Source organism: Alternaria rosae (assembly GCF_020736505.1).
Source record: "Alternaria rosae strain MPI-PUGE-AT-0040 chromosome Unknown BKA58scaffold_9, whole genome shotgun sequence".
In the NCBI taxonomy this organism is placed as follows: Eukaryota; Fungi; Ascomycota; class Dothideomycetes; order Pleosporales; family Pleosporaceae; genus Alternaria; species Alternaria rosae.
Window position 1 is genome coordinate 235337 of NW_025763578.1, and position 26612 is coordinate 261948.

General features: G+C 53.1%; 11 protein-coding genes across 11 annotated transcripts; 5 read left to right on the top strand and 6 right to left on the bottom strand.

Annotated features, from left to right (window-relative positions):
* Window positions 1–36: 36 nt before the first annotated feature.
* On the top strand, window positions 37–3132 carry BKA58DRAFT_423303 (autophagy protein Apg9-domain-containing protein). Its single transcript, XM_046172857.1, has 2 exons — window positions 37–1036; window positions 1085–3132. The coding sequence occupies exons 1-2, from the start codon at window positions 234–236 to the stop codon at window positions 2991–2993; spliced, it is 2712 nt and encodes a 903-aa protein (XP_046021733.1). The 5' UTR covers window positions 37–233; the 3' UTR covers window positions 2994–3132.
* On the bottom strand, window positions 3133–4322 carry BKA58DRAFT_390819 (ribosomal protein L10e/L16). Its single transcript, XM_046170860.1, has 3 exons — window positions 4169–4322; window positions 3688–4113; window positions 3133–3638 (listed from the first exon to the last, which is right to left on the bottom strand). The coding sequence occupies exons 1-3, from the start codon at window positions 4214–4216 to the stop codon at window positions 3447–3449; spliced, it is 666 nt and encodes a 221-aa protein (XP_046021734.1). The 5' UTR covers window positions 4217–4322; the 3' UTR covers window positions 3133–3446.
* Window positions 4323–5061: 739 nt separating this feature from the next.
* BKA58DRAFT_390824 (50S ribosomal protein L30e-like protein) lies at window positions 5062–5876 on the bottom strand. Its single transcript, XM_046170861.1, has 4 exons — window positions 5629–5876; window positions 5529–5578; window positions 5255–5318; window positions 5062–5201 (listed from the first exon to the last, which is right to left on the bottom strand). Exons 1-4 carry the CDS (start codon window positions 5807–5809, stop codon window positions 5164–5166), a joined length of 333 nt encoding a protein of 110 aa, XP_046021735.1. The 5' UTR covers window positions 5810–5876; the 3' UTR covers window positions 5062–5163.
* A 287-nt stretch (window positions 5877–6163) lies between these two features.
* BKA58DRAFT_423305 (MCM2/3/5 family-domain-containing protein) lies at window positions 6164–9341 on the bottom strand. The gene is made up of 4 exons (XM_046172858.1): window positions 9186–9341; window positions 8960–9093; window positions 6684–8911; window positions 6164–6635 (listed from the first exon to the last, which is right to left on the bottom strand). Exons 1-4 carry the CDS (start codon window positions 9188–9190, stop codon window positions 6393–6395), a joined length of 2610 nt encoding a protein of 869 aa, XP_046021736.1. The 5' UTR covers window positions 9191–9341; the 3' UTR covers window positions 6164–6392.
* A 2-nt stretch (window positions 9342–9343) lies between these two features.
* BKA58DRAFT_366513 (putative zinc finger in N-recognin-domain-containing protein) lies at window positions 9344–11568 on the top strand. Its single transcript, XM_046168890.1, has 3 exons — window positions 9344–9615; window positions 9668–9722; window positions 9769–11568. Exons 1-3 carry the CDS (start codon window positions 9527–9529, stop codon window positions 11329–11331), a joined length of 1707 nt encoding a protein of 568 aa, XP_046021737.1. The 5' UTR covers window positions 9344–9526; the 3' UTR covers window positions 11332–11568.
* Window positions 11569–12408: 840 nt separating this feature from the next.
* BKA58DRAFT_423307 (uncharacterized protein) lies at window positions 12409–13559 on the bottom strand (the record flags this gene model as incomplete). The annotated part of the gene is made up of 3 exons (XM_046172859.1): window positions 13257–13559; window positions 12631–13206; window positions 12409–12568 (listed from the first exon to the last, which is right to left on the bottom strand). Exons 1-3 carry the CDS (start codon window positions 13343–13345, stop codon window positions 12409–12411), a joined length of 825 nt encoding a protein of 274 aa, XP_046021738.1. The 5' UTR covers window positions 13346–13559.
* A 549-nt stretch (window positions 13560–14108) lies between these two features.
* BKA58DRAFT_233177 (kinesin family protein-like protein) lies at window positions 14109–16978 on the top strand. Its single transcript, XM_046166522.1, has 3 exons — window positions 14109–14570; window positions 14620–15029; window positions 15078–16978. The coding sequence occupies exons 1-3, from the start codon at window positions 14360–14362 to the stop codon at window positions 16761–16763; spliced, it is 2307 nt and encodes a 768-aa protein (XP_046021739.1). The 5' UTR covers window positions 14109–14359; the 3' UTR covers window positions 16764–16978.
* On the bottom strand, window positions 16955–20156 carry BKA58DRAFT_233200 (phosphoketolase). Its single transcript, XM_046166524.1, has 4 exons — window positions 19463–20156; window positions 18989–19408; window positions 18159–18941; window positions 16955–18111 (listed from the first exon to the last, which is right to left on the bottom strand). The coding sequence occupies exons 1-4, from the start codon at window positions 19760–19762 to the stop codon at window positions 17146–17148; spliced, it is 2469 nt and encodes an 822-aa protein (XP_046021740.1). The 5' UTR covers window positions 19763–20156; the 3' UTR covers window positions 16955–17145.
* A 412-nt stretch (window positions 20157–20568) lies between these two features.
* BKA58DRAFT_471991 (fatty acid desaturase) lies at window positions 20569–22700 on the bottom strand. The gene is made up of 2 exons (XM_046175257.1): window positions 22174–22700; window positions 20569–22121 (listed from the first exon to the last, which is right to left on the bottom strand). The coding sequence occupies exons 1-2, from the start codon at window positions 22365–22367 to the stop codon at window positions 20612–20614; spliced, it is 1704 nt and encodes a 567-aa protein (XP_046021741.1). The 5' UTR covers window positions 22368–22700; the 3' UTR covers window positions 20569–20611.
* Window positions 22648–24870, top strand: BKA58DRAFT_233189 (uncharacterized protein). The gene has a single exon (XM_046166523.1). It carries the CDS (start codon window positions 22928–22930, stop codon window positions 24677–24679), a length of 1752 nt encoding a protein of 583 aa, XP_046021742.1. The 5' UTR covers window positions 22648–22927; the 3' UTR covers window positions 24680–24870.
* On the top strand, window positions 24782–25832 carry BKA58DRAFT_233214 (uncharacterized protein). The gene is made up of 2 exons (XM_046166525.1): window positions 24782–25504; window positions 25557–25832. Exons 1-2 carry the CDS (start codon window positions 25062–25064, stop codon window positions 25693–25695), a joined length of 582 nt encoding a protein of 193 aa, XP_046021743.1. The 5' UTR covers window positions 24782–25061; the 3' UTR covers window positions 25696–25832.
* The last annotated feature ends 780 nt before the right edge of the window (window positions 25833–26612 follow it).

Sequence of the window (26612 nt, forward strand, 5' to 3'; positions counted from 1 at the left end):
TGCATGAATGCCATGTGCTTCAACGATAGCGGCAGCCATCCCTCATCCTACTCTCTATCACGCTGGAATGGTCACTGACTAGGTTTACGTCAGTGCTCATGGAGGCTCGTCTTGACTTTTGGGGATCACGCCTTCGGTCCTCTGACCATTCTTCCAGCCTCCAAACGCCCTTTACCCAGCGCAGCACGGCCACGCGCCCCGCCGTTGCCTGAGCGCATCACCACTGTCCGACCATGATGGCCTCTAACCTACTGTCTAAGCTTCTTCCTTCTGCATCGGACGAAACCTACGAACGCGAACCTCTCACTGCCCACGACCGCCGCGGCTCTACCTCGACCGACGAGCGACACGAGATGGACATAGACGAGGAAAACTTTGAGGCTCGCTTTGAGGAGCAAGACCTCGCACATCTGCTTGAAGAAGCATCATCAAGTCAGATGACGACTGAGAGTCGCGCTGTCTCCCCGGAGGCCAAACGCAACGCACCACCCGGCATTAACACAGCGAGTCGCATGCCGGCTTGGAGACAACCTGCTCCATCTCGCACTCTGCCCTTGGACGACGATGACGATGTACCACAGTCCTTACTTCTTGAAGGAGGACATGAGCCTGGGCCGAGTGGGACTCAGCGCAACGAAGGTCTCCCTCTGCCTGTGCCGGGCCCGGCCACGCGACAAACACGGGCGCAGTGGGATGCTACACGGAACCAACAGCGGCTGCACGACGAGGATGGAAACGGCGCACCTTCGCGGCCGTGGGGACATACCAGTAGACCTGGGCATTTTGCCGCCGACCGGAAGGAGAAGGCCTTGTGGCTGTGGGTGAATCAAATGGACCTGGACAACTACATGACCGAGGTCTATGATTACTATGTCGGCTGTGGCATATACTCCATCCTTCTGGCCCGGGTTCTGACGCTCGCTCGAAGTGCCTTCGTAGTCGGGTTCATGACATTCCTTGGCTTCTGCATCGACTACTCCAAGTTGCCAAAGAGCAACAAGCTGGAGCAGGTCCTGGTGCCAAAGTGTGCAGCCAAGTCAGTAAATGCCTAAGACGAAGTTAGTTCCCAGCTGACATGATACAGGATCCATGGAATTTGGATATTTGGCCTGTGGGTCTTCATCATCTACTGGCTCTACACGTTCTACAACCTCGTCACCGATATACCCCGGCTCCGAGCCACGCACGACTTCTACCACTACCTGCTCGATATCCCCGACCGCGACATACAAACCATACAGTGGCAGCAGGTGGTGACGCGCATCATGGCTTTGCGGGACTTGAACTTGACCACCGCCTCCAACCTGTCTCCGCAGACTCGCAAGTTGCTCGATTCGAAGAGCAGACAGCGACTAGATGCTATCGACATCGCGGGTCGCCTGATGCGTCGTGACAACTACCTGATCGCCCTCTTCAACAAGGAGATATTGGATGTCACCGTTCCGCTTCCCTTCCTTGGCAATCGATATATCTTCTCGGAAACGACCAGATGGCACGTCAATCTCGCCATCATGGACTTTGTTTTCAGTGGACCGAACGGCCAGTTCAACCCTGACTTCTTGAAGGAACGCAACCGCCGAGAGCTCGTAAAGAGGCTGAAAACTCGCTTTTTCTGGACTGGCATCATCAGTATCCTCTGCGCACCTTTCGCCGTGGTATTTGTGCTTGCTTCATACATGTTCAAATACTTCACCGAATACCACAAGGATCCAGGCCAACTCAGTAACCGCGACTTCACTACTTTCGCTCAGTGGAAGTTCCGTGAGTTCAACGAGCTGCCTCACTACTTCGCCCGTCGCCGTAACATGGCCTATCCGTACGCAAACCTCTATCTTGCCCAGTTCCCCAAAGACAAGACCGAACAAGTCTCATCATTTGTCGCATTCATTGCCGGCGCCTTCGCATTCGTCCTTGTAGTATTCACTCTGATGGATTCGGAGCTCTTCCTCAACTTTGAAATCACCCCGGGCAAAACAGCTATCTTCTGGATCGGTATTCTTAGCACGATTTACCGTGTCGCACGTGGAAGCAGCCCTCAAGACGACCAGGTCGCAGATCCATCCTACTACCTCCAACACGTCATCTACCACACGCGCTATGAGCCCGAGTCGTGGCGTGATAGGCTACACACCGATGAGGTTCGCGCTGAATTCGCTCAACTGTACCAGCCCAAGATTGTCATATTCGCTGAAGAGATACTCAGCATGATCATCACACCTTTCCTGCTCATGTTCAGATTGCCGCAATGCAGCGAGCGCATCGTCGATTTCTTCCGCGAATTCTCGATTGTTGTCGATGGCCTAGGTGTAACATGTTCTTACTCCATGTTCCCCTCTACAAAGACTACTCGCAACGCCAACAACATCCCAGCGAACGGAGCTGCTGCCCCAAGAGAAGATCCTGATCTCCGGGAAGACTACTTCATGGCCAAAGACAACAAGATGATGGCATCATACTACGGCTTCTTGGACACGTACCAGAACCCTGGACGTGGCTACAACGGTCGCCTCCAAGGCCGAAGCCAATTCCATCCTCCACCACAGTTTCCCAATACCTTTGGTTCCATGTCGCAAACTGCGCAGCCCGTTGAAATGGGCGCAAGAGGAACGAGCAGAGGACCTACTGGCCGCCAGAATCTCCAGCAGAGAACACCCAGACATAGGCCGGGTGCTAGGGACGAGTCCATGAACTCTGTTCTTCTGGATCCTCACCACCAGCCTTCTTCTGCGTCTATACTCCGCAGCTCGCCACGTCAGGCACCCAACAGTAGGTATCGGACGCCTTTGCAAGCTGTCCCGGATGCACCTGGCCCGTCGAATACGCGTATTGAGGAGGAGAGTACACTGGGTGACTCGTGGCGAACGAGTCGTCTTGCACAGGATGATGACGAGGAAGAGGAAGCACCGGGTAACAACCGTGGAGGTGTACTACAGCTTTTGCAGCAGTTTTCTCGTGCACAGGCTGAAGGTCGAGGCGCTGGTGTCGGTGTTTGAATTACACGTTCATGTTGCATTTGCCTTTGGTTACGTGGGAACAGGCAGGCGTTCGTCATTGGAGTTGCTGGGTTGGGAACTTATACCACTTTTAGCATCGGACCATTACTAGTAGAGATCAATAGCAATCATTCGAGCAACAAACATCGTGATGTACCGTGACGTCTCGGACGACAACCACCGTAAACCGCTCATGAGGAACTCTCGTCCAATGGGTGACGGATGCAATCAATAGTTGCACATCTACAATACACAAACACAATCATGGCAGCACAGCGTTGTTGTATCATTTGTCATTGTCCGGCTGTGTCTGGTCGTTCTCTACAGTTACACGCCGCAGATATTCACCCTCCAGCCTTCATCCATAACTGATGAAGAAAGCAAATCACGCCGTAACCGAATTCCCATTGGACCCATGATGTCATGCACACAACTCATCCCTCAATCCAAAACCTAAGCAGAGGACTCGAAAGCCTCAGGGAAGCGACGGATGTTGTTGGCGAGGTTGCCCTTGTTGCGGAGGAACTGGACGTAGGCACCGTCGATCTTGACCTTGCCCTCCTGGCGGAGGTCAATGTACTCCTGGCGCTTGAGAGGAGTGAACCCCCAGTTCTTGGAGACAATGATCTTCTGGCGACCGGGGAACTACCAACTAATTAGCACATACCATCTCTGACGTCATTTTCAAACATACCTTGTACTGGCAACGCCTAAGAGCCTCGAGGGCGACGGCGCGGTTAGAGTCCCTTGTCCGGACGGACATGAGAATCTGGCCAATGTTGACACGAGCGACAAGACCGTTGGGCTTGCCGAAAGCACCACGCATACCGGTCTGCAATCTATCGGCACCAGCGCACGACAACATCTTGTTGATACGGACGACGTGGTAGGGGTGGACGCGGACACGGAGATGGAAAGATTCCTTTCCTCCGTTCTTGACGAAGTACTTGTTGGCGCAAATACGGGCGGCCTCGAGCGCCTCAGAGGACAGCTGCTCGTACTCGTTGGAGACCAAGTGGATGCAGAGAGGGAAGTCGTCTACGTTGGCCTTCTTGCGACCAAGGTCGAAGATGCGGATCTTGGCATCGGGAACACCACGGTTGAACCTGCTCTTGGGGTACTACGGCCCAGTCAGCCTGTTATCCTCCTCTCGCGATATCTCCATCGTGACGTACGGGCTTGTTCTTGCAGTAGCGGTAGCAACGGGCGGGACGGCGAGCCATTGTGACGGTTGTTCCTGCTTTGAAATCAATGAGCGGGTGTCCAGGAGGCGCGGAGAATGAGGGCGAGCGCAAACTGATGCAGCTGTCAGTAAGACGTCTTCCAGCGGAGAGAAATGCGACAGCCGTACGTACCTTACCCTGTATTTATGGTGTTAGTAGGAGGTGAGTGTCAGAGGCGTCGAGGGAAGTCGTCGCCGGATTGCTAAGCGAATATTTGCCCACACGAACGCTACGACCTGAGTAAGCTAGCGCCCCATCCGATTTCAAAGCACCCGCCACGCCGCTTCCCGAGACAGCGAACGTGCAATTCTGGGGATGCGCGTAGCGATGTCACGAAGGCACTCGTTGTTCTTGATGGCATTCTCCAGTATATTTTGTACTTATGTCTGTACATCCACACAACTTGAGATTCTGTTTGCCCTTATGGTATCTGTTCGTGTGCATTACAAATCAAGGATACCGAGCTCCCTCGCATAGCCGATTCAAAGAGGCATGTTTCAACAGGTTATGCCCAACGCGAGACCCAAAGGCATCCAAAGTATGCTCTAACAATAGGCCAAGGAGCTAAATTCTGTTGCACCCTTTGAATCCATTGCACGAAGTCGCTCGTTCAGATCATCTTTACCTATGGCTCAAAGCCTGCCCTGGTGAATACACTACTGTTGTCGTAGTGTTCAGATATACTATAGTGTACCTTCGAAAGATTGGATTATTCAGAGCTGCGCACTCGGGACCGGCGCATGATAATCTTGCGACAATTTGGTCAGTAAGCACTAGTGTAACAGAAGGACATGCAAGTATGCATGAGTGAGTCACGTCACAAGTGCAAATGTGGACCGTCAGGATGGCTCATGAAATCTTGCATTCATTGGATATCATCGTGGACATAGCTTTCGCCACGCCTAGGTATCATGTCTAACTTCACCCCTTCCATGTGTCGTGACACTCTAGTTCTCGGTGTTCTGGGACAGAATGTCGGAGTCACCTGTCAATCTGTTAGCGGGATATCATAGTGCGACCAGAAAGGAAGATACATACCGGCATCGAGGATGGACATGACGGAGCAGCGGAAGAGCTTACCGCAAGCAGTGCCCAACTCAATCTATACTGATATTAGCTGATTGCTCTCCGAAGCCATGTTCAGACCTCTTCTCAGAGCCAGCCCTCGAAGTATACCCAGTACGCAGGAGCTCGTTATCGTCGCGTTCTTGTGTATATTCCACCACAACTAGGAACCAGATAGTAACGAGCTCCCTAGCGCACAAGATATCTTGTCGTTAGGCAATGAGAGTGGACGGGGTGTGGTACGTACGTTGTTGCCGGAGAAGTGGTGGACCGAGGTCTTGGACAACATGGCGTAGTCTATCTGGAATTAGCGATTGCACATGCAACCCAGAGAACAGTATGCTTACACTCGAGCTCAGACTTCCTCAGAGGAGGGGTGTTTCCGGCAATGATGACGAGCTTGGCCTTTCCAGTGCGTAGGCTCTTGAGGGTGGACTTGTAGCCGAGGGTGACCTTACCGGACTTCATCACAAGCGCCAGGCGCGAGTTGATGGAGTCGGCGGTTCTCTTGTTCTTCTTGGGGGCCATCGTTGCTCGTAGGAAGTCGAATGTGGTGTTCCTAAAGGGTTGTTGAGCTCCGGTCGTGTGGGTTGTCGAGGAGAATTGGGGGTGGTAGCGCGACGCAAAATGCTTTGTGCGCCAAGAGTTGCTCAACGCTAGTGACTCAGCCGACCCATCATGCCAGCACTGAACACCCCATCTTCATGACTTGTGCAGGAGTCAAAGTTGATCGTGAGTTACTTATGTGCTCATCATCAGAAACAATGTTTTGAGTGAGTGGAAGTGCCACGATAGCGCCAAACTTCGCATTGGATCGTACGCGCATCTTCAGCTGCCCTGCTGGCTTTACTGTGCATCTCATCTTTTGCATTGGGTATGTGAAGTTGTTGTAAGGCATTGTTTCGATATCCTATCTAGTTCATAATCTTCACTGTCAACCCCTAGCATCCAGTACATGTAGACAGGATATCGGTATACAGATAACGCTTTCCAACATGGTATCATTGCATATTCAAGCGCTGTTAATCAAGACGCATGCGACAAACTCCTCCCCTTCGCATCTCTATCAGACCTGCATCCTTAGTGGATGTTTAGCAGTTGGAAGCATTGCTCATGCCGCTGCTCTTTGCGCCCGCCCTCCTCGGGTTGGCGCACTAACAGCGCCGGGCCTGTTCAAAGTATACTTGGCGAAAGCCCTTGCCAACGCCTTCTTTGCGCTGACCTTCTGTGATCCGACAAAAGAGTCAACTGCAACCGCAATGGCGCGGTCAATGTCTACAGACGCTACGTAGTCGGAGAGACGCATCTTGCAGAAAGATTCTGCGATACGTAGGATAGCTTCGAGATGACGGACCTGTAGTTGTGAGTGAATGGTTTACTGACATGATGATTATGTACTTACGGTGATCGGATAAGCTCCAGTTGCCATGGACTCTCTGCGCATGTCCGCGAACAAACGGGCAATCTTATCTTGCTCAATCTGGTAGAGCTTGGGTCTGCACTTCTCCCTTGCGTAGAGAATGTATTTCCTCAACAGATCTTGTGGAATCTCACCCTCCTTAATCGGTGCGTCACCGTCGACTTCCATTTGGTCGTCGCCGTTCTGTGTCGCTTTTGACTTGTCAGAGTACCCATATGCTGAGTTGACAAGAGGATGAGCCCGGCCATGGGAGTTCACAACAAACTTGGCCAAGCGTTCATCCTCCGCCGGGTCAACAGTGTCGCGTACGACGCACAAAATGTCGAATCGAGACAGAATAGGTTCGGTAAGCTCGACGTTTTGCGAAAAAGGAATTGTCGAGTTGTATCGACCACCAATAGGGTTGGCAGCTGCTACGATGGAACAGCGAGCTTGGAGGGTTGTAACGATACCAGCTTTGGAGATGGAGATAGTCTGTTGCTCCATAGCCTCGTGAATGGATGTTCGATCCTGGTCATTCATCTTGTCGAACTCGTCGATGAGGCAAGTACCTTTATCGGCGAGTACAAGCGCACCACCCTCAAGAGTCCACTCGCTCGTCATGGGATCGCGGCGGACGGAAGCGGTGAGACCAACCGCGGAAGCACCCTGACCAGTGGCGAAGACAGCACGATGGGCGGTCTTCTCCACATACTTCAGAATCTGGGACTTGGCAGTACCGGGATCTCCAAGCAACAAGACGTTGATATCACCACGGATGGAGTGACGACCAGGAGCTTCTTTGCTGACACCTCCGAAAAGAGAGAGCGCCACAGCAGTCTTGATGTCGGTGTGTCCGTAGATACTTGGAGCAATCGAGTTGATGACCTTGTCGACGATGCGAGGATCCTTAGAAAGTCGCCTAATCTCCTTCTCATCATCCTCGGTCAACCGGAAGCCAGCCAGTTGATCGTGGGACTTGACGACATAGTTTGCCTCCAGAATAGTGGCAAAGACTGGGAAGCCGTTCTTATTGTTTAGGGCCGCATCATAGTTGTTACGGTAGATACCAGTGACCTCAATCTCCTCACCAGGTTTCGCAGAGTCGATCAAGTCCCAAAGAAGAATAACCTCGCGATGACGGGGCAGACGTCCTGCTGGCACAGTGCCAGGTGACTCTTGTAGAGTGAGCTTTTGGTAGTTTCGGTAGACTGTACGCTCAGAGTTGACTGTGAAAGGACCACGCGATTGGCAGTTTTGGCAGAAGGAGATCTTGACCTCAACATTGGAATCTTGGTGGAAAGGACCCAGAGTAACGCCGCACTTGGTGCAATCAAATTTGACATATTTGAGTTGAGGGAAGACTCCACTTCGGCGGGTGACGACTCCACTGACACGGACTAGACTGTTGAGATGCGATTGACGGAGCTGGCGGAGGGTATATTGGACAGGCACGTCGGTAATACGGACGTGGATCTCGGAGTGGATGCGCTCGTAATCAGGGTAGTGGAGGAGAGCGACTTCCATAGCCACCTGGTCGAAGATCTTCAACATTTCGGTGGGCGTGTTGGCCAGCCAGTATGCTAAAGTAGCCTTTTGCTCGGCAAGGTGGTCGAAGGAGACTTCCAAGGACTCAGCGTTGACCTCTCCCAAGGTTCGGATGCGAGCTCCGTATACCGAGTGGCCGTGCTCGTCGGTGTATTCTGTGAGGAAGGACTTGAATTCGCGCGCAATAGTCCTGGCGACCTGGGGTTGAGCCACCCAATCTGTCAGGGTGTTGGCCTTCACATCGGTGAGGGCCTCGAGCGTCAACTCCTCGTTCATGATATCGTTGTCCATGTCCATGTCATCTTCTTCGTCATATCGATTTCTCCGAACACGACGGCGTCCCATTAGACCTGCCAGGCCATCCGTCTCGTCCTCATCTGGCAGGAAAGCAGCGGGCATGCGACGTCTTGCCTCTCTGTCGCGGGCATTGAGTCGTGCATCAAGCTCTCGCCTTTGCGCGAGACTGAGCTCTTCATAGTCGCCTTCATCATCGATACCCTGGCCTTCATATGCATCGTTCTCTCGGGCTCCATAGTCGTTCTCGAAGTCGTCGGCGAACAAATCAATCCCTTCCGCCTCTTCTGCGTCTTCGTCGAGGTCGTCTACGTCGCGAATGATGTCGTCATCGTCGAGCATATCTGCATCGTCGTCTTGTGGGAGCATGGGGGGCGACGAGGCCATCGCTGTTCTTGTTTAGCCATTGTTGTGTCGCATGTTTTTGTCGCACTCACGGCTGGACGGCGGATGCACCGCTGAGGAGGGGAGATCGTCATCGTCCCTTGCGCGTTTATTGCTCCTGCTGCTAGGACCTACACCGCGGTTTGCGGACGACATGTTGGAGCGAAGGGGTGGTGGTGGTGGTGAACTAGCGTTTGTTAATGTCTTGTTGTTGGTGGTAAAGAGGGGCTCTGGTCGTTGCTCGGCCTACGAGCCCTGTGGGAAATCCGAGACACATACCTCATGTTCAATCAAAGCACGGTTCTTTACTGGTATCACCGGGATAAAGTAAAGTGATACGGGGCTGCGAAGCGGGGTTGAGGGAGCGGGAGAAGGGGTAGTGAGGGCCAGCAACACGACCGCGTCGCGCTTTCCTTTTCCACGCGTAAAGTGGTGATGCGGTGGCCAATCAGCGACCAGGCGCATCCAGCGCCTTCTTCACTGCAAGCCAAAGTTTCCCACGCGCTTCCACGATCAAATTAATTTCGACCGTATCCCGTGTGCTGTCGAATTTTGGGCTCTTGTTCTACTTCGAATCGCTTTCTATCTCGAATACAGTGGTTGCGCGTTGCATCGCAATCATGGCGGATTCACAGTCAACGACCATGTCCTCGAAGCCGCGTACCAGCAGCGTATCGCAAGCCTCAGAGAGTTCACAGACGGCAGCTGAGTAGGTGTCTGCTGCGCTCCTGGTCATACCGAAACTAATATAAGCCCAATAGCTTTATCAAAGAACAGCTTAGCCTCGAGGCAGAAGCACGCGAGGCTCTTCCCTACGTCAGTACCCACATCCTCCGAATGCGCCTCGACTGACAAGGTACAGCAATTCGATACCTGTACACGCGACCTGGGTCCTCTCCGACAGAGCCTTTACGCATGCCTCACTTGTAACCCTGCGCCCGCATCATCCGCCCAGCAGTATACTCCAGCAGGCGTCTGCTATTCGTGCTCCATCTCCTGCCATGGCGAACATACCCTTGTTGAATTATTCAACAAGCGCAACTTCATATGCGACTGTGGAACTACCAGGATACCGGATATGACGCCCTGCGCGCTTCGTCTCAACGCAGAGACTGGTCGCAAAGGCGACGTGACGGGCGAAGAGCCAGCCAAGACGAACAAGTACAACCAGAACTTTAGGAACAAATTCTGTGGCTGTGGTGAGGACTATGACCCTCATCAAGAGAAGGGTACCATGTTCCAATGTCTTGGACTTGGGACTTGCGAGGGGGGCGGCTGTGGCGAAGACTGGTGGCACCCCGAATGCCTGGTAGGCTTCACTCGTGCGGAATACAGCAAGATGATCGAGAAACCCAAGGTGGAAGAGAAAGAAAACAAAGTAGACGCAATGGATACCGACAAACCTGCGGAAGATGACACCAAAACCCACGGACACGCTGATGAGAATTCGACATCACTTTCAGCGGACATAGCAGCTGCAGTAACAAATGGCAATGGGGTTGATGGTAACGACATTGCAGCAGATGCTGGGGCAGAAGAGGATGATGATCCGCCACTGCCTCCAAGCTTCCCTGAAGAGGACGACTTCGATCACTTCCTCTGCTACAAGTGCGTCGAGGCCAATCCTTGGATCAAACAGTACGCTGGCTCAACTGGGTTCCTCCCACCAGTCTACCACGACAAAGCCATCGCGCTTTCTCATGCCCCAAAGTCCACTGTGTCAGCTCCAGAGCACATAAACGGCGATTCCAAGAAACGCAAAGCCGACAACGAAAACGAAGAGCAGCAGACATCATCACACCTGACAGCTCCAGCTCCGGCTAAGCGCCAAAAGTCTGAAGATCCAAGTGGCACACTGACCAGCATCCCCGAAGACACAATGACGCTGCCCATAACCTCCAAGAAGCCTGAAGCATCGGAAGCCCCAAAACACGCTTCCCTCCCTCCTCTTCCCGCAACCGCACTCACAACGCCCTTCTCCCTCTTCCTCAAGCCCGACTTCCGCGACCACCTCTGCCACTGCGACGCATGCTACCCACAACTCAAAGCCCACCCGCAACTGCTCGAAGAAGAAGACACCTACGAGCCCCCCGTCTCCGAAGACGGCGAAGAAGGTGGCCAATCCGTCGGCACAGGAAGTATTCTCGATCGTGGCGAAGCAGCATTCAACAACATGGATCGCGTGCGTGCTATCCAAGGTGCAATGGCATATGCGCATCTCAAAGACAAGGTCTCGGCATTCTTGAAGCCGTTCGCTGAGTCGGGTCAGGCTGTTGGTGCGGAAGATGTCAAAGCGTACTTTGAGAAGCTGAGAGGCGATGCGCAGGGTATTCAGGAGGCTGCTGGTGATGCGAAGGCGAATAGGGATGATGGTGCGGATGGCGGGGCTGAGGGGGGTGGCAGGAAGGAGCAGAGCGGGTATTGAGTGTAAAGCAGTATGCTTGGAGCGGTGAAAATGTGATGGCGAGATGTTTAGGAGCATATATCGCACGCTCAAACTAGAATGATCTCCGAGTAGCTTAGATTTGGATACTGCACCTTGTCACAAGGGCTAATATGTTTCTATGCTTCCGAACATTTCACATCCATCTTTTTCATATTCACTTCACGAACACGACTCTGCTATAACGAAGGCAACTGGTTCAAGTATAACAAATATAATTCTCAGATCTTGGGTATCAAATTAAAACCACTCTCTCCCTGCAAACCAGTGCAAACAACGACTCTCATATTATCAGAAAACTTTTACACTCCCGTTCTATCCCCATCCCTCCCCTCTTACGCTGTCACAGTAACAGTAGCTGTCTCCGTAATTGTCTCCTTCCCAGTCGGCGACGCAGTAACAGTCACGGTGAATATCTGACTCGGTGGTATCGGCGTGATGATCAGCGGACCTTCTGATGTCGTTGACGAAGGCGCGGGCTCTGGCTGCGGCGACGCAGAAGATGGCATTTCTGTGGGTGCTGGTGCTGGTGGTTTTGGTACGGCGTCGGATGTGGACGCTGTTGCGGATGCGGAGACCGCTGGAGGTGGCGCGATAGAGGAAGAGGACGGTTGTGCTGAAGACTCTGGAGGCAGTTCCATGGAGGGCGAAGACGGTGATGGCTGTGCTGAGCTTGAGGAGGCGGGTGGCATACTTGTTGCAACATAGGATGACAGCGTGGATGTAGGCGCAGGAATCTCCGATGTCAAAGATGACGGTGAGGGTTCAGTGGGTGTTGGCTCTGCTACTCCCGAAGACGAACTTGCAGGTACAGAGGATGAGGCTGCTGAGCTGGGTATGACTGGCTCTGGCACAGCGGAAGAAACGGGTATCTCAGGCGCTCCACTCGGCTCTGGTGCTGCTGTCGGCATGACTGTAGTGTATGATGTAACGATCACTACAGGCGGTACCTGGAGGGATGCCGATGGTGACACTTCGGCGGGAGCGTTTGATGGAGCGGGCATAGATGTGCCAGCCACTTCTGATGTTGAAGAGACCAGTGGAGCGGACTCCTGAGCCTCAGTTGGCATGATCGACTCTTGCGTAGGTGTCTGAGATGGCTTGGATGTCGCGTAGATAGTGGTGTATTGCGTGACGATGATGCGCGATGTCACATCGATGGTATCCGAAGCAGTCGCTGACGGGAGAACAACCGTTGACGATCCGCTCGATACAGGGGCTGAAATTGCCAGAGAAGTTGAGTTGGCCAAAGGGGTGGAAGATGGCGCTTGTATGACCGACTTGATCATAGAAGATACGCTGGTGACAATCGCACTGGTGGTTGTATTGGCAGATGGTGGGCCCGAGGGTGCCGCACCGGGATGTGTGAAGCCAGGCAAGCCCGCAGTGGTAGATGCTAGGACAGCACTTGTCGCCGATGCATTTGGAGTGGCAAGCGAGGTGGACGTCTCTTCTATGGGCGAGTAGGTGAACATAGGAGCTTTTCGGCTTGTCTCACTTGCTGTCTTGTTTTCCACAGCGGCAACCGAACTTGACAATGCCGACGATACCGACACATCGCTGCTCTCTGTGGGCGTTGGTTTCGGACTTGGTGTTACTGAAGACGTAGCCACTGCGCTTGAAGTCTCCTCCGGGGTCGGCAGAGGTGATGGTGTGATGTAGGAAGTAGAAAACACAGTCTGCGGATCTTGTGTCACGAGTGGCTTCCCGTCAGGAAGAACGAACGTGATAGCTGGTGCGATCGAAGAGAATATGGTTTGCCGGATAGGCTCCACTATAATAGCAGTCTCTGCTTCTGCAACTTGCTGTCCTGATGTTGATGCGATTGTTGAGGTAGTGTTGGCGTAACTAGGAAAGCTGAATGAAGTCAGTGTTTGTTTCTCAAAGTATCTGCCTGGGTTCCTCACAGTTGTCTTCGGTGATTCTTTGGAACGGGTCCGGCATTTATGGATGTAGAGCAAGCTGCCAGCAGCAGAATTGTGGAGAAGATAGCCATCGTCAAGACGACAATTAATTAAGAGTGGACGAAGAAGAAAGACGGCGCTTGCAGGCAGAGTGGGAAAGCGATGGACTGAGGGACGAAACTGAGATAGTGAACGATTAAGAGAAACGATCGACAAGCAGAAACAGACGGTAAGGAAAGACACCAAGGAAAGAAACGAAAATCGTTCGTCTCAAGCAAACCACAGTCTAAACGTTCAGATGGCTACGGCGGTGTCTCATTGCTACGCGGGCTGGCATCGGTTTTGAAGCTGCATTAGCCGCCTTGAGCACGGTTTGAGTATACAATGGAACCAAGAGTAGTACTGGCCCAGCATAGCTCCAATTGCCTGTAATTTGGGCGTGTCACTCGAGCTACATAGGAAAGTAGCGCTGGTAACTGGAGGAGTGGCTGTGGTGCTCTGATGCGCTGGGTACGTGTTTCATCTGCGGGCCAATGAGACGGCGGCATGGCCTCGTCGAGCCCACGACCTTGAAGCGCCCGCCTGAACGTCTGCTTCCCGTGCAGAGCCTCCAGGTCTCCATATGCCAGAAATAGCTCTTCGGAATGAGGCTCGATTCCGCGATCGAGTCTGTCAAGTGCTGCCGGATTCCGCGTCTTCATGCAGTATGTGCTGTCCTTCAGTTGTTCGATGCGTTAAGAGACCTGAACCCTGTGGGGATTTCTCCACAACACCAAGGTCGAGGTCACGATAGAAGACGACCTAGATGCCTGCAAGCACCAGCTATAGCTATCGACGATGTCCATAGTGGATCGAGATGTGTTGGCGGGTTTGCACGTGCCTGATGTTCATTCGTCTGGGCGGCGGATGGTCGCTCGGGGCAACAGGCGAGTTTCGACAAGGAAGGACAACACAGACCGCCATTTACGCTAGGACAGGCCCTTTGCATGTCGCCAGAGCCTCGAGTCTCGACGTCACGTACGGTAGGTCTGGCATTCTTTTCTCTGTAGACGTAGACTTTTGTATCTCTTTTCATCCTATCGCCGCCCTCCTTGCCGGTCATCACCATGAGCGTACGCGTCGTCGCGAGGATACGTCCTCTGTTGAAACAGGAGCTCGACAAAGACACCATTGTCACCGCCGAGACATTGGACGGCGAGACCACCCCGGCTGTCGTGCGGATACCTAGTCCTAAGAACGAGGCCGAGTCCTTCAGCTTCCAATTCAGCTCTGTGTACGAGCAGGACGCGACGCAGCAGCAGCTTTTCGATGCCGAGAGTGAGTTCGCGACGGACGCGTTTCGGAAGTGAAGTTGACCCCAAACCAGTCGCGCCGACGGTAAAGCACCTGTTCAATGGCTTCGATCTATCTATATTCGCGCATGGCTGCACCGGCACCGGCAAGACGCATACGATGCGAGGAGGAAAGTCGCTGGCGGACCGCGGTGTCATCCCAAGACTGTTGAGCGCGATATACCGACGATGCAAGAAGATTGAGAAGGACACGGCTGGTGCCACACACGTCGAGGTCGCCCTGGAATACTTCGAGATCTACTGCGATCGCGTCTATGATCTGTTTGAACCGCCGGAGAAGCGCACACCATCTGGTCTGCCTATTCGAGACAACCACGGCAAGACTGTCGTCGTTGGTCTTACGGAGAAGCCATGCACAACACTCAAGGAGTTTGAGCAGCTCTATGACCAAGCCAACATGAACAGGTCGACATCCGCTACCAAGGTGAGGATTCACACGCGTTAGGGGTAAACATCGCTAATGATACTGCAGCTCAACGCACATTCCTCCCGGTCCCATGCCGTCCTCTGCGTGAAGATTACGCAAACTACTGAAGACACAATTCGCGTCAGCCGAGCATCCTGCATTGATCTTGCAGGATCTGAAGACAACCGACGAACCGATAACAACAAGGAGCGCTTGGTCGAGAGCTCGGCCATCAACAAGTCGCTATTTGTACTTGCTCAATGCGTAGAAGCTATGAACAAGAAGGCCAGCCGGATTCCGTACCGCGAGTCCAAGATGACGAGAATCTTGTCACTAGGTCAGAATAAGGGCTTAACTGTCATGATTCTGAACCTTGCGCCCACCCGCGCCTACCACCTCGACACGATTAGTTCCCTGAACTTCGCTAGCCGGACGAAGAAGATCGAGGTCGCAGAGGTGGAGAACGACCCAATGTACAGGACAGCAGTCAAGCCATTGGCGATAACTAGTAGTGTCGGCGGAGCAACAATGTCACGGCAACCGCTACGATCCATTGCGGCCGCACACAACGCGAACATTCCGGAGCCGGAGAAGGGGAAGAAAGGGGAAAAGCCTACCAAGGCCTTCTCTGTATACTCCGACTCTCGCAAGGCTGCTGCTCCTCGCGTTTCTAACCTTGCACAGAACCAAGGAGTGCGAAGAACTGAGGGTTCTAAACGAGCAGCTGAACCCAGCAGCACCTTCGCAACGCGGCCCACAAAGGCATTCCGAACTGGGGATAACACCTCACGGATACCGAACAGAGAGCCCGCTTTGACAAAGGCTTCGATTGAGGCTCTCATTGCACAGAAGGTGGATGAGAGGTTGGCAGAGAAGGCATTGCAAGACGCTGGTACTACTGCGCCAGCGCTTTCTGCAGAGTTGCAAAAGCGGTTGGACGAGCTCGAGCACCGTATCGATGCACACGAAGAGGACGGAAAGTCGCAGGGCCTGCAATTCCTGCTTATGGCAAAGCAGCATCACATGCGCGGGGAAGACGCCAGCGCACTTAGAATGTACCACCTGGCCCAGCCCTTCTTCCCCGGCAACGCAAAGCTAGAGTCCAAGATGAAGGCCCTTGAAGATCGGATACGCGCAAAGAAGGAAGAAACCACGAAGCACGTCTCCGCCCCCGTAGAGCTACCCTCGCACACCACCGCCGCAGCGCCCACTTCGAACCTCCTCATGGCGCCCCTCAAAGCCGTCGAAAAGAAACAGTCAAAGCCGAAGATGGTCTACAAAGACGACTCCTCAGACGACGAAGAATTCGCTCCCCCGCCCCCCTCCGACCAAGAGGACTCCTACGCCTCCGACACCAGCTTCCAGTACACCAGCAAATCCAAGCCCGCCCGCAAACCGAAAAAGACCACCAAGAAACTGCCTATCTTCCGCGACGACACTGCCCCGACCACGACTACGACTCTGACCACTACCACTGCCGATCTCCCGTCTCACTCCGCCGCCTCTGTCCAACAAACACCCCGTACCAGCCACCTCCTCAAGATCATCAACTCACGCGACGTCAACCAGATCAAAGCGTTAAAAGGCGTCGGAGCAAAGAAAGCGGATAACATTGTGAACTGCCTGGTTGAAATGGACGATGCTGAGATTATGGATTTGGAATCGCTGGCTATGCTCAAGGGTGTGGGGGGCAAGACGGTGGACAATATGAGACTGGGGTTGAGCGTTAATACTGCTGCTTATGACTTCTAGGGCTTCGGCTTGGCTTTATTGCTGTGCGTTTTTTGGGGGGCAGTTTAGAAAGCATGGTGTTTACGGCGTTTTTGGTGTGGACGCGCACTCAGTGCGCGCGTAGATTATATTCACATTGCATAGAAAAGGCGTTTTGGGTTTGGCGGCTTAGGCTGTCTTGCATCTTGCATTTTGCATTTTGCATTTTCCATAGGTCGGTTCTTAGGAATTTAAGACTATTTCTTCATCACTCTACGGTTGTCCATGCTCAAGTCTTGCTTGTGACATGCGAACATTCTGTATCGTTCATAATACCATTATCATACCAGACCGTGACTTTCAATCTCAGCCCACAAGAAAGAACCCATAACCACTCACTCAATCCCATCTCCTACAAGAGTATCTAAAAAGGCCAAACCCAGTCCTCCGTCTCCTTAGGATCCATACCCTCATGGTACGCATAATTCTTCGCCTTGATCTGCTCATCAAGCAGCTTCTCCCTCGTCGCCGCACCCTTGTTACCCAAGTTACGCATGTTATCAAGCGCATCAATCGCCAAGCTATAGCGATCAGTACCGTTCCTGATAGCCAGCTCGAGAGGCGTGTCGATATTGCCCTTCTCTCTGTATCCACGGACGAGCAGGTTCTGCTGGCCCTTGCGGCCATATGTCAAGCGGTGGATCAACCAAGGGTAAGAGTGGAAGTTGAAGATGCAGGGTACGTTGTCTGTGAAGATGGCCTTGTACTCGTGCGCCTTGAGGCCGTGGGGGTGCTGGTCCTCGTCGATGAGCTTGAAGAGGTCGACGACGTTTACGAAACGGATTTTGAGGTCGGGCAGGTGTGTGCGGAGTAATGCTGTTGCGGCGAGAGACTCGTGCGTAGAAACGTCACCGCAGGATGCCATGACGATGTCGGGCTCTTGGTCCTTGTCGTTACTTGCCCATTCCCAGATGCCGACGCCCTTTGTGCAGTGGGCAATGGCTTGCTCCATGGTGAGGTACTGGAGATGCTCCTGCTTGTCGGCAACAATTACGTTGACGTAGTTTTCGCTGCGGAGGCAGTGGTTCATCGTTGAGAGCAGGCAGTTGGCGTCGGGTGGGAGGTAAATGCGAACGACCTCGGGGCTCTTGTTGCATACGACATCAAGGAAACCGGGATCTTGGTGTGTGAATCCGTTGTGATCTTGTCGCCAGACAGTCGCAGTGAGTAGGATGTTGAGGGAAGCAATTTTCTGCCTCCATTCGACCTCAAGGCACTTCTCGATCCACTTGCAGTGCTGGTTCACCATGGAGTCGATGATGTGGATGAAAGGCTCGTAGCTGTTGAGCAGGCCATGTCGTCCAGATAAGATGTAACCTTCCAACCAGCCCTGAGAGAAGTTAGCATTGTAGTCTCAAGCAATGTCGTGTGTCTTACCTCTACAGTATGCTCAGACAGCATTTCCATAACACGTCCTGCATAGGCTAGGTTGCCACCATCCTCGTCTTCCTCAAAGTACTCGCCCATCCAGACTTTCTTACCCGCCTCGTACACCTTACCCAGCTTGTTGGACTCAGTCTCGTCGGGACCAAAGAGACGGAAGTCTTTCTGATTCTCTTTGATGATGTCGCGCAAGAAGGCCGCGCAGTTTGCCATGCTACCAACCTTGGCGACCCCTCCTTTGGTGACCTCGATAGAGTAGTCACGGAAGTCGGGTACGTGGAGCTTGTGTCGGATCAGACCGCCGTTCGCAACAGGGTTCGCACTCATCCTCCTGTTGCCAGATGGTGCCAACTCCCTGAGTTCGGGGATGAGCTTGCCGTTCTTATCAAAATGCTTCTCAGGCTCGTACGAGCGCATCCACTGTTCTAGAGTCTTCAGCTGAGACTTGTCCTTTAGAACATTCGTAAGCGGCACTTGGTGTGCGCGCCAGAAGCCCTCCAAGAAGTGGTCTCCATCGACGTGCCTAGGCGCTGTCCATCCCTTGGGTGTACGGAGCACGATCATGGGCCAGCGCGGCCTGAAAGCCTTGCCCGAGTCCCTGGCTTCCTTCTGGTATTCGCGGATCTTTGTGATACATCGCTCCATCGTAGCAGCCATAGCTTGGTGCATAGACGGGATATCGCTTCCCTCGACGAAGTAGGGCGTCCATCCGTAACCGACGAAGAGCGCTTCGAGCTCCTTGCGACTTACGCGCGCAAGGACAGTTGGGTTGTTGATCTGTATCTTGTCAGCGAGATGGCCTTCCGCAAAATTCAGCGCCATACCTTGTAGCCGTTCAAGTGCAGAACAGGCAAGACCGCACCATCCGTGATTGGGTTCAAGAACTTGGTCGAGTGCCAACTCGTAGCAAGCGGGCCGGTCTCAGACTCGCCGTCTCCAACCATTGTCAGAGCAATAAGATCTGGGTGATCGAACACTGTGCCGAAAGCGTGAGAGATGGAATAACCAAGCTCTCCACCCTCGTGCAAGCTACCAGGTGTTTCTGGGGTGGCATGCGATCCGATTCCACCGGGGAACGAGAAGGACTTGAAGAAGCGCCTCATGCCCTCCTCATCTTCGCTTTTGTCGGGGTAGACCTCAGAGTAGACTCCTTCCAGGAAACTGTTTGAGAGAACAGCGGGGGCGCCATGACCAGGGCCAGAGATGAAAATGGCATCCAAATCGTACTTCTTGATGAGACGATTCTGCGCAAAGTATTAGCTCTTTGATTTACCAGAGCTGCGTATGGTCATCCTTACCATGTGAATGTATGTGAAGCTCTGTCCAGCATCCGAACCCCAATGCCCCAAAAGGCGTCGCTTGAGGTGATCCAGAGTAAGCGGGTCGCGGAGCAGAGGATTCCTCCTCAGATATATCATGCCCAGACACATGTATAGAGAAGCATGGAAGTAGTCGGTCATCTTCCGCACCTCATCCTCGCTGAGCGGGTGTTCAGTGATTGAGGACCTCGCGGGCCCGTATGGCGAGATGCTGAGGTGCTCGACATCCTCGACGAGGGTGTCGGGATCTGCTGGAGCTTTCGCTACCATGGCATCCATGATGACAGGTTGGTAGAAAGGTAACACCTTTCGTGCTTTAGGTCAGGTCCTGAGTGAAGCTGGGCCTGATAATGTAGCTAAACAGTACAGATACGATGGAAACTACAAAGAGCAATTGCAAGTAGTGGAGGTGTGAACTGATTCAGAAGTGAGAGCTTCACGTAAGGTTGGGATGTAGAGCGCCTTTAAGCAGTCGCGCGTCAGTGGACGCGGTTGGAAGCTTGAAAGTTGGCCAGCGGTACGGCCGGAGACGCTCGCCTGGTCCATTGAGCTCTGTCATTGGTGCTCTGGGTGGGATCATGCTACTGCAGCGCGATACCATCATAGCGACAAATTCCTTTTGCAGATGTTTGTTGGTTGCGTCATGGCTTGATGGACCGAGGTGGGGTCAGTCGAGAGTCACGCTAATGGCGGACGCGTTACTGCCAATTCTCACGATCTGCCGTTCATGGCGTGATGCGTACCTGAGCTGATTGAACTGGAGAAAGACCACCGTACAGCCCGTATTCTCGTCAGTGAGATAATTGATAGCGTTGTTCCGATGCCACCACGTTGTGTGCCAGTGCAGAATATTAAACCCGCGATCTGAACGCGCCGGAAGACGGCGGACAGCTTACTTACCAGCCTCCACTTTCATTCCAACCCTGGCTTCGGTATCGGAACCTCATCCGAGCGGATAGTGATCCACACAAGCATGTGCAGCAAGCGTGCTACTAAAACATCTCTGTGCAGCCTGGGCAGACATGAGGCGTGAAGCAACGCTGGAAGGCTTAATGGTTGATGGATTGCGAACTTCAACTAAGTGATGTATATTTGTACTTTGTTGCTCTAAATATCTACATCTATTCATCAATGCATTCCATAATCTCCCTCTGCAGCGATCGTCCTCTGGCATTCAGCGAAAATAGCAGCCTGCCTGGCTACATCAGCCAGTCGTCCAACGACTTGCTTGTTACCATCCAGGAAACCGTACAACGCATACGGTATGTCCACTTCGTTACAAAACTCCTGCACCAACTTTTGGGTCTGCCTCAGATTGTGCCGAGGGATTCTCGGATACAGGTGGTGGATAGCCTGAAACTGCAGGCCACCGTGGAAGAAATCCAACCATTGCGGGCAGTCAACATCCATCGTCGTACGAAGCATCTTCTGCGCAAAGGATTCATGAATACCCAGATCTGCCGTACTCATAGCGAAATGAGACAGCGTGATCTGCACGTGAAGCGGCGACGTAACGGCGTGGGCAATCAAGACGAACCAGAGGCGGCTCCAGTTGTCGGGTATGGTCTTGTACACGACACCATAGCCGAACCAAGTCCAGTAAATCGACATGCCCACCATCTCGAAATAGCGGTGCCACCAAGCTGGCCCTTTCTTGGGCCCCTTTCCAAGGAGCAAATACATCCAGGATAGTCTGTAAAGATTGAAACGTGCTAACAGCATGATCGGGTAATATGTATAGTGCTGTACCTGGATCATGACCGTTGCGAATGCATCGTATTCCATGACCCACTCGTAAAAGGTTGTGGTGAGACTCTCCATGAACCGATGGGTGATGGCGAAGAACGGGATGTATTGGATATCAGGATCATGTTCGGGATGGTTTGTGACGAGATGATGAACGTTGTGGCTGTATTTCCACCAACAAGCACTCAAGCCGCCCATGTAGGAGGCGATGAACATTGCGATGGTCGAGTCGGTCGTGAAGTCGTGAGTAATACCCATGTGACCGGCATCATGGACTGTGAACGTGAGCTGGTGCCAAAGGCAGGCAAGTGGTATGGCACTGGTGATGTACCACCCCGCTGACAGCAGAAATAGGAATGCGGCCAAGAAAGACCCATAACGTAGGCATTCGATACCGTACGCAGTGTAATTGCAATCGTAGAGACCTTCTTGCTTTATGCGCACTTGCAAGTCGCGATACTTTTGTGTGATCCGATCTTGGGTGGCCGGGTCCAGGGTCGGGTATTTGGCCTTGTCGAAATCCAGCTCTTCTTGAGTTCGCCTGTCGAGCACTGACATCTTCGGGGTGACCTTATCGTCTAGCTCGACCGATGAGACGCTTGAGTTGGAGGAAGTTCTGGTGACACCGGCTCCGTTGCGTTTGCGGATCGAAGCAGACGGCCGATCTGCTGGTTCGAAGAGCGGGCTGCTGTCTGCCGAAGAGGCTGAGCTAACAGTGTCCTGCTCTGAAGCGGAGCATGATTCCATGTACTCCTCGTCTGAGAGTCTATCCAGCTCTTCCTGTGTCCGGAACTTTCCTCCCTGTATTGGCGGCAGAAAGTTTGTCCATCGTCCTCCGATACGACCGATTTGGTAGCGATTCATGAGCTCGAGCGTTTGCGCAGAGTGGAAACTGTGTACATAAGTCAGCATTAAGCTTCTCTGGGCAACAGGGGAGATCATACCGAGTGACTTCATCTGTGGCATCTCGTCCCACCATGTGCGCAATGGCTTTGTCACCGCCTGGGTGGTAGGGCAGCCATGCGTCCACCTTCAAGACCTTGCCGTCCACTATGAGAATTGAGCGTCCATTGGCGATTTGAGCCTCGATTTCTCTTCGACTAAAGACTCTTGACTTCCTGTCTGCCCGGGCGGCCATGTTGCGGTGCGGTGTGGTACACGAAGCGTGCACAAACGGGTGTCCAAGTGCGGGCTCAATTGACGAACGAAATTCAATGTACAGACAGTCAGACCATAGCTTCGCGGCGTCTCAGAAGAAGCTAGGCGTTGCGGTGAGCTGCGCCGGACCCAGCCAGTGGAACAGGAGAGCGTGAGCTGATAAACTTCCGAAGCTTGCCCGCCAGGACCCTGCACGCCCCCACGTTCCTCGCCACCCCAGAGCCGCATCCAGCAACGACTTCACATGTCAACTTGAGAGCGTATGTGGCCCTGCAGCGCCGTGTGTGTAAGTGTAAGGTCATCAAAACCTACACGTGAGCTTGAAGAAATTATGAAATCTTGGAGGTTATAAATCCGGCAGGTGCCCGCTTGAGCTTACTATTGCGCGCTTCGTGTCGGCAAACTCCGACACTCCATCACCTTCCACTTCGTGACCTTTCTTTGCCAAGTGACATTTGTTGACTTCCACTCTCAATTCCTTCCTCTCTCAGGACAGATTGCACCACTCAAGGTCGTCCCCCAGAATTCGAAGTTCCGATCATGATCCGAGATATTAAGGACTTGGCGAAAGAATGGCTGGAACTCGACGAGGACAAAACCACTACCGATGAGATCTACAAGCTGTTGGTGGATGGCGATACCGATGAACTGGAAAAGAGACTTCGACATCGCATTGCCTTCGGAACAGCTGGACTCCGAGGACCTATGCAGGGTGGCTTCGCTTGCATGAACTCCCTGACAGTGATTCAAGCCTCACAAGGACTAGCAGCGTACCTGCTCAAAACCGAAAAGAATGTCGAGAGACGGGGTGTAGTCGTTGGCCGGGATGCGAGACACAACTCGGAAAAGTTTGCCAAGCTCACTGCAGCTGCTTTTGTCGCAAAGGGCATCAAAGTATGGTGGTATGAGGATCCGAGCCACACGCCCATGGTTCCCTTTGGCGTGCGCGAACTCGACGCCGCTGCTGGCATCATGATTACTGCCAGTCACAACCCGGCCAAAGACAATGGATACAAGGTCTACTGGTCGAACGGATGCCAGATCATCCCCCCACATGACAGCGGAATCGCCGAATCTATCATGGAGAACCTCAAGCCTGTCACTTGGGACACAACGGTGATAGAGTCTTCACTTTTGGTGGAGGGAAGTCTGGATTTGGTTCAAGACAAGTACCACCAAGCCGTTCTATGCGCCGCACAGCCCGAGCATGTCAAGGTCAAGATGGACCCAGAGCTCAGATTCGTGTACACGCCGATGCACGGTGTTGGTCTTCCCGCAATGCAGCGATGCACAGAGACACTTGGTGTAGCCTCGCAGATGACCGTGGTGGGGGCGCAAGCACAGCCAGACCCCGACTTTCCCACAGTCAAGTTCCCGAACCCTGAAGAGAAAGGAGCACTCGATCTGGCAATCGAAACGGCAGAGAAATCATCGATACGCCTGATCCTTGCCAGCGATCCCGATGCAGACCGACTTGCAGCAGCAGAGAAGGTGGGAGACAAATGGCATATCTTCAGTGGGAACCAACTCGGAGCGCTACTTGGATCTTATCTCTTCGAGCGCTACCCAGCGTCGAAACCGCTGGAGAAGCTTGCGATGCTAGCATCCACTGTCAGCTCCAGGATGCTTGCAGCCTTAGCGAAGAAGGAAGGTTTCAAGTTTACCGAGACGTTGACTGGATTCAAGTGGCTCGGGAACGTAGCGCGACAACTCGATAGCGAGGGCTACGATGTCGTCTACGCCTTTGAGGAAGCGCTGGGGTACATGATTCCCCAAACAGTACACGACAAGGACTCCATAAGCGCAGCCGCAGTCTTCCTAACCGCGGCATCGCATTGGTCCACACAAGGCCTCACACCCTACGCCAAGCTACAACAGCTCTACCAATATCTTGGCTACTTCGAGGACGCAAACACGTACCTCGTATCGCCATCGCCATCCGTGACCACATCGGTGTTCACAGCCATCCGCGCATTGGGCAGCCCCCACCCGACGTCGATTGGCTCCCGCCAGATCGCGCGTTGGCGAGACCTGACCCTGGGCTATGACTCAAAGAGCAAGGACCACAAGCCCGATCTACCGGTTGATGTCACTAGCCAGATGATCACCTGTGAGTTGGATGACGGGGCTGTGTTTACAGTCAGAGGCAGCGGGACGGAACCGAAGATTAAGCTTTATATTGAGTGCCAGGGGAAGAGTAGTGAGGAGGCGAAGAAGGGCGCTAATGAGATTTTGGGGGATCTTTTGAGGGAGTGGTTTAAACCTGAGGAGAACGGGTTGAGATTGGCTTAGATACCGCTGTGATTACCAAGGTTTGAAGCGAGAGAGTATTCTATGAACAATGCAAGCATCTCGTTGGGAGTTAAAATGCTCGTGCGATTGTTCAACGATAGTATGCTAGCAAGCACATTGTTCGTATCCAGAAACTCTTACATGTATTGAGGATATCATCTTCTTCGTCGTCTACCTTGGATCAACCCGGTTGAGCCGCCGATTCATCATCGACTTCCAACTTCACCTAGGATTTGCGGACTAAAACGTGCCCTCTGTGCTTCTCTCACCTCACCTACCTTTACCCATCTACACCACCAATGTACTACTCACCTCCCTTCTACTCACCCACCACCTCTGTACCTACTACAACCCTCCTTCTCATCTCCAACGCACGCACCCAATGGCCATCCTATCAACAAGCCCTATCTCTCTCCTCTGGGCCTCATGGACCACCCCAACCTCGCTCGTCGACGTCGAAACCTACGGCAAACCACAAATCACCAAGTGGACCAAAGCCGCCGTGAAATCCCAATTCGCATCCAAAGACCTCGCCTCAATCTGCTGTCCCTACCTCCCCGCTCCCCGCATCCCAGAAGCCATTGTCGAAATTAACAATGCGCGGAACAACGCCCCAGCTCTTCAATACTACATGGCAAATAACAGGTTCTGGCTCGCACACCGTATGCTCCTGCAAGCGCAGTTCCAGTCTGCGGTAAGGCTCACCACGGATGAGTGTTATTATTTGCTGGAAGAGGGGGAGGCCGTTGTTGAGGTTAATGGGAGGCCGTTGACGGACGTGGAGAGGGGGGTTTTGGATGTTGAGCCAGGGAAGGTGGATATGAGGTATGTCTTGACTGGGATGAATATTTGTGAGAGGTGTTACTGACTTTGGGAGTGAGCTGCAGCCGACGGAGATGAAGATGCATGTGGGGGTAGCAATGAGGATTCCGCCGTATACGGTGCATTGTTTCAAGGTGAAGGAGGATTCGCTGGTTACGGCAGGGTGTGTTGTGCCGAGGGGGAGGGAGGAGTAGGGGAGATGAGGGAACGGATATTGGATTTAGAGAAACGATTTGGACGGTAGACTTGGACGTGGATATTTGACTGGGAAAGGCGGATGAGCAGGAATAGAAGGCCAGATGAAGTTGAGAGAATCATTGTGGATGGATAACACGGATGAAAGGATGCCAAATCTGGCTGGTGGTCTACCTGATTCGAAGGACCTCAACGTATACTTCTGAACGTTGGATGCATGAGGCGAAACATGCGATGCAAGTACTATACCCAAAAGATAATCTGTGGTACTGTTATACGATCAAGATCTGCAATCGCATGACAAGCTTGGAACCTTGGAAAACACCCACCCAACAGTGAAGATAGTGGGTGGGTGCGTAAGCGCTTCGCGGCCTCGACCTTTGGCATGTGAGATGGGCAAGAGGTGGTTGCACCCTACTCATCACCAGATGGGACGAGCGCTCGGCAGATAGTTGTATCTCCCAATCTTGAAACTCATATCCTCGACTAGCGCCCGCCTTCCCGATCGAGACCCTGTCAGATGCAGCGCAGACGCAGCGCTGACGACAACTAGTCACATACGGTTCTGCCTTGTACAGATGGGGTCCATGGCGAGGCTGATGTCTGGGTCGAAACTTGTCGCCATGCGCAAGTCTCCATGGTCGGGCCTGCTGGACGTGCAGATGCAATGCAGCATGCGCGACAGTCCTCCGTGAGTACTGGCCAATGAGGCGCATGGCTAATGGATTAGAAAGGCGCCATGTGTACTGTTGTTGCTGCCTTGACAAATGGGAGTTGATAATGTAGAGCTGGGCAGGATGCAGAGAGATCGCTTTTTCTCAGAAGTATCAGGGCTATGATGGAGGGTTTACTTTTTACCCTTCGCCGGCCGCACATGGCGTTTATAGCGTCGCTGGATTCGACGGCTGGGTAGCAA

Excerpts from the sequence above, each read along its gene's own strand:
- BKA58DRAFT_423303 (XM_046172857.1), top strand. The coding sequence starts at position 234 with ATGATGGCCTCTAACCTACTGTCTAAGCTTCTTCCTTCTGCATCGGAC. Across the intron at positions 1,037-1,084 it reads GTGCCAAAGTGTGCAGCCAA|GATCCATGGAATTTGGATAT; the intron begins GTCAGTAAATGC and ends GACATGATACAG.
- BKA58DRAFT_390819 (XM_046170860.1), bottom strand. The coding sequence starts at position 4,216 with ATGGCTCGCCGTCCCGCCCGTTGCTACCGCTACTGCAAGAACAAGCCC. Across the intron at positions 4,114-4,168 it reads GCTACTGCAAGAACAAGCCC|TACCCCAAGAGCAGGTTCAA; the intron begins GTACGTCACGAT and ends ACTGGGCCGTAG. Across the intron at positions 3,639-3,687 it reads TTAGGCGTTGCCAGTACAAG|TTCCCCGGTCGCCAGAAGAT; the intron begins GTATGTTTGAAA and ends ATTAGTTGGTAG.
- BKA58DRAFT_390824 (XM_046170861.1), bottom strand. The coding sequence starts at position 5,809 with ATGGCCCCCAAGAAGAACAAGAGAACCGCCGACTCCATCAACTCGCGC. Across the intron at positions 5,579-5,628 it reads GAGGAAGTCTGAGCTCGAGT|ACTACGCCATGTTGTCCAAG; the intron begins GTAAGCATACTG and ends AATTCCAGATAG. Across the intron at positions 5,319-5,528 it reads ACCACTTCTCCGGCAACAAC|ATTGAGTTGGGCACTGCTTG; the intron begins GTACGTACCACA and ends ATATCAGTATAG.
- BKA58DRAFT_423305 (XM_046172858.1), bottom strand. Across the intron at positions 8,912-8,959 it reads GGTGCATCCGCCGTCCAGCC|CGATGGCCTCGTCGCCCCCC; the intron begins GTGAGTGCGACA and ends AAACAAGAACAG. Across the intron at positions 6,636-6,683 it reads CTGGAGCTTATCCGATCACC|GTCCGTCATCTCGAAGCTAT; the intron begins GTAAGTACATAA and ends TCACAACTACAG.
- BKA58DRAFT_366513 (XM_046168890.1), top strand. The coding sequence starts at position 9,527 with ATGGCGGATTCACAGTCAACGACCATGTCCTCGAAGCCGCGTACCAGC. Across the intron at positions 9,616-9,667 it reads AGTTCACAGACGGCAGCTGA|CTTTATCAAAGAACAGCTTA; the intron begins GTAGGTGTCTGC and ends TAAGCCCAATAG. Across the intron at positions 9,723-9,768 it reads CACGCGAGGCTCTTCCCTAC|CAATTCGATACCTGTACACG; the intron begins GTCAGTACCCAC and ends GACAAGGTACAG.
- BKA58DRAFT_233177 (XM_046166522.1), top strand. The coding sequence starts at position 14,360 with ATGAGCGTACGCGTCGTCGCGAGGATACGTCCTCTGTTGAAACAGGAG. Across the intron at positions 14,571-14,619 it reads GCAGCTTTTCGATGCCGAGA|TCGCGCCGACGGTAAAGCAC; the intron begins GTGAGTTCGCGA and ends ACCCCAAACCAG. Across the intron at positions 15,030-15,077 it reads GGTCGACATCCGCTACCAAG|CTCAACGCACATTCCTCCCG; the intron begins GTGAGGATTCAC and ends ATGATACTGCAG.
- BKA58DRAFT_233200 (XM_046166524.1), bottom strand. The coding sequence starts at position 19,762 with ATGGATGCCATGGTAGCGAAAGCTCCAGCAGATCCCGACACCCTCGTC. Across the intron at positions 19,409-19,462 it reads GCTTCACATACATTCACATG|AATCGTCTCATCAAGAAGTA; the intron begins GTAAGGATGACC and ends TACTTTGCGCAG. Across the intron at positions 18,942-18,988 it reads TGCACTTGAACGGCTACAAG|ATCAACAACCCAACTGTCCT; the intron begins GTATGGCGCTGA and ends GACAAGATACAG.
- BKA58DRAFT_471991 (XM_046175257.1), bottom strand. The coding sequence starts at position 22,367 with ATGGCCGCCCGGGCAGACAGGAAGTCAAGAGTCTTTAGTCGAAGAGAA. Across the intron at positions 22,122-22,173 it reads GCCACAGATGAAGTCACTCG|TTTCCACTCTGCGCAAACGC; the intron begins GTATGATCTCCC and ends TTATGTACACAG.
- BKA58DRAFT_233189 (XM_046166523.1), top strand. The coding sequence starts at position 22,928 with ATGATCCGAGATATTAAGGACTTGGCGAAAGAATGGCTGGAACTCGAC.
- BKA58DRAFT_233214 (XM_046166525.1), top strand. The coding sequence starts at position 25,062 with ATGGCCATCCTATCAACAAGCCCTATCTCTCTCCTCTGGGCCTCATGG. Across the intron at positions 25,505-25,556 it reads CCAGGGAAGGTGGATATGAG|TGAGCTGCAGCCGACGGAGA; the intron begins GTATGTCTTGAC and ends TGACTTTGGGAG.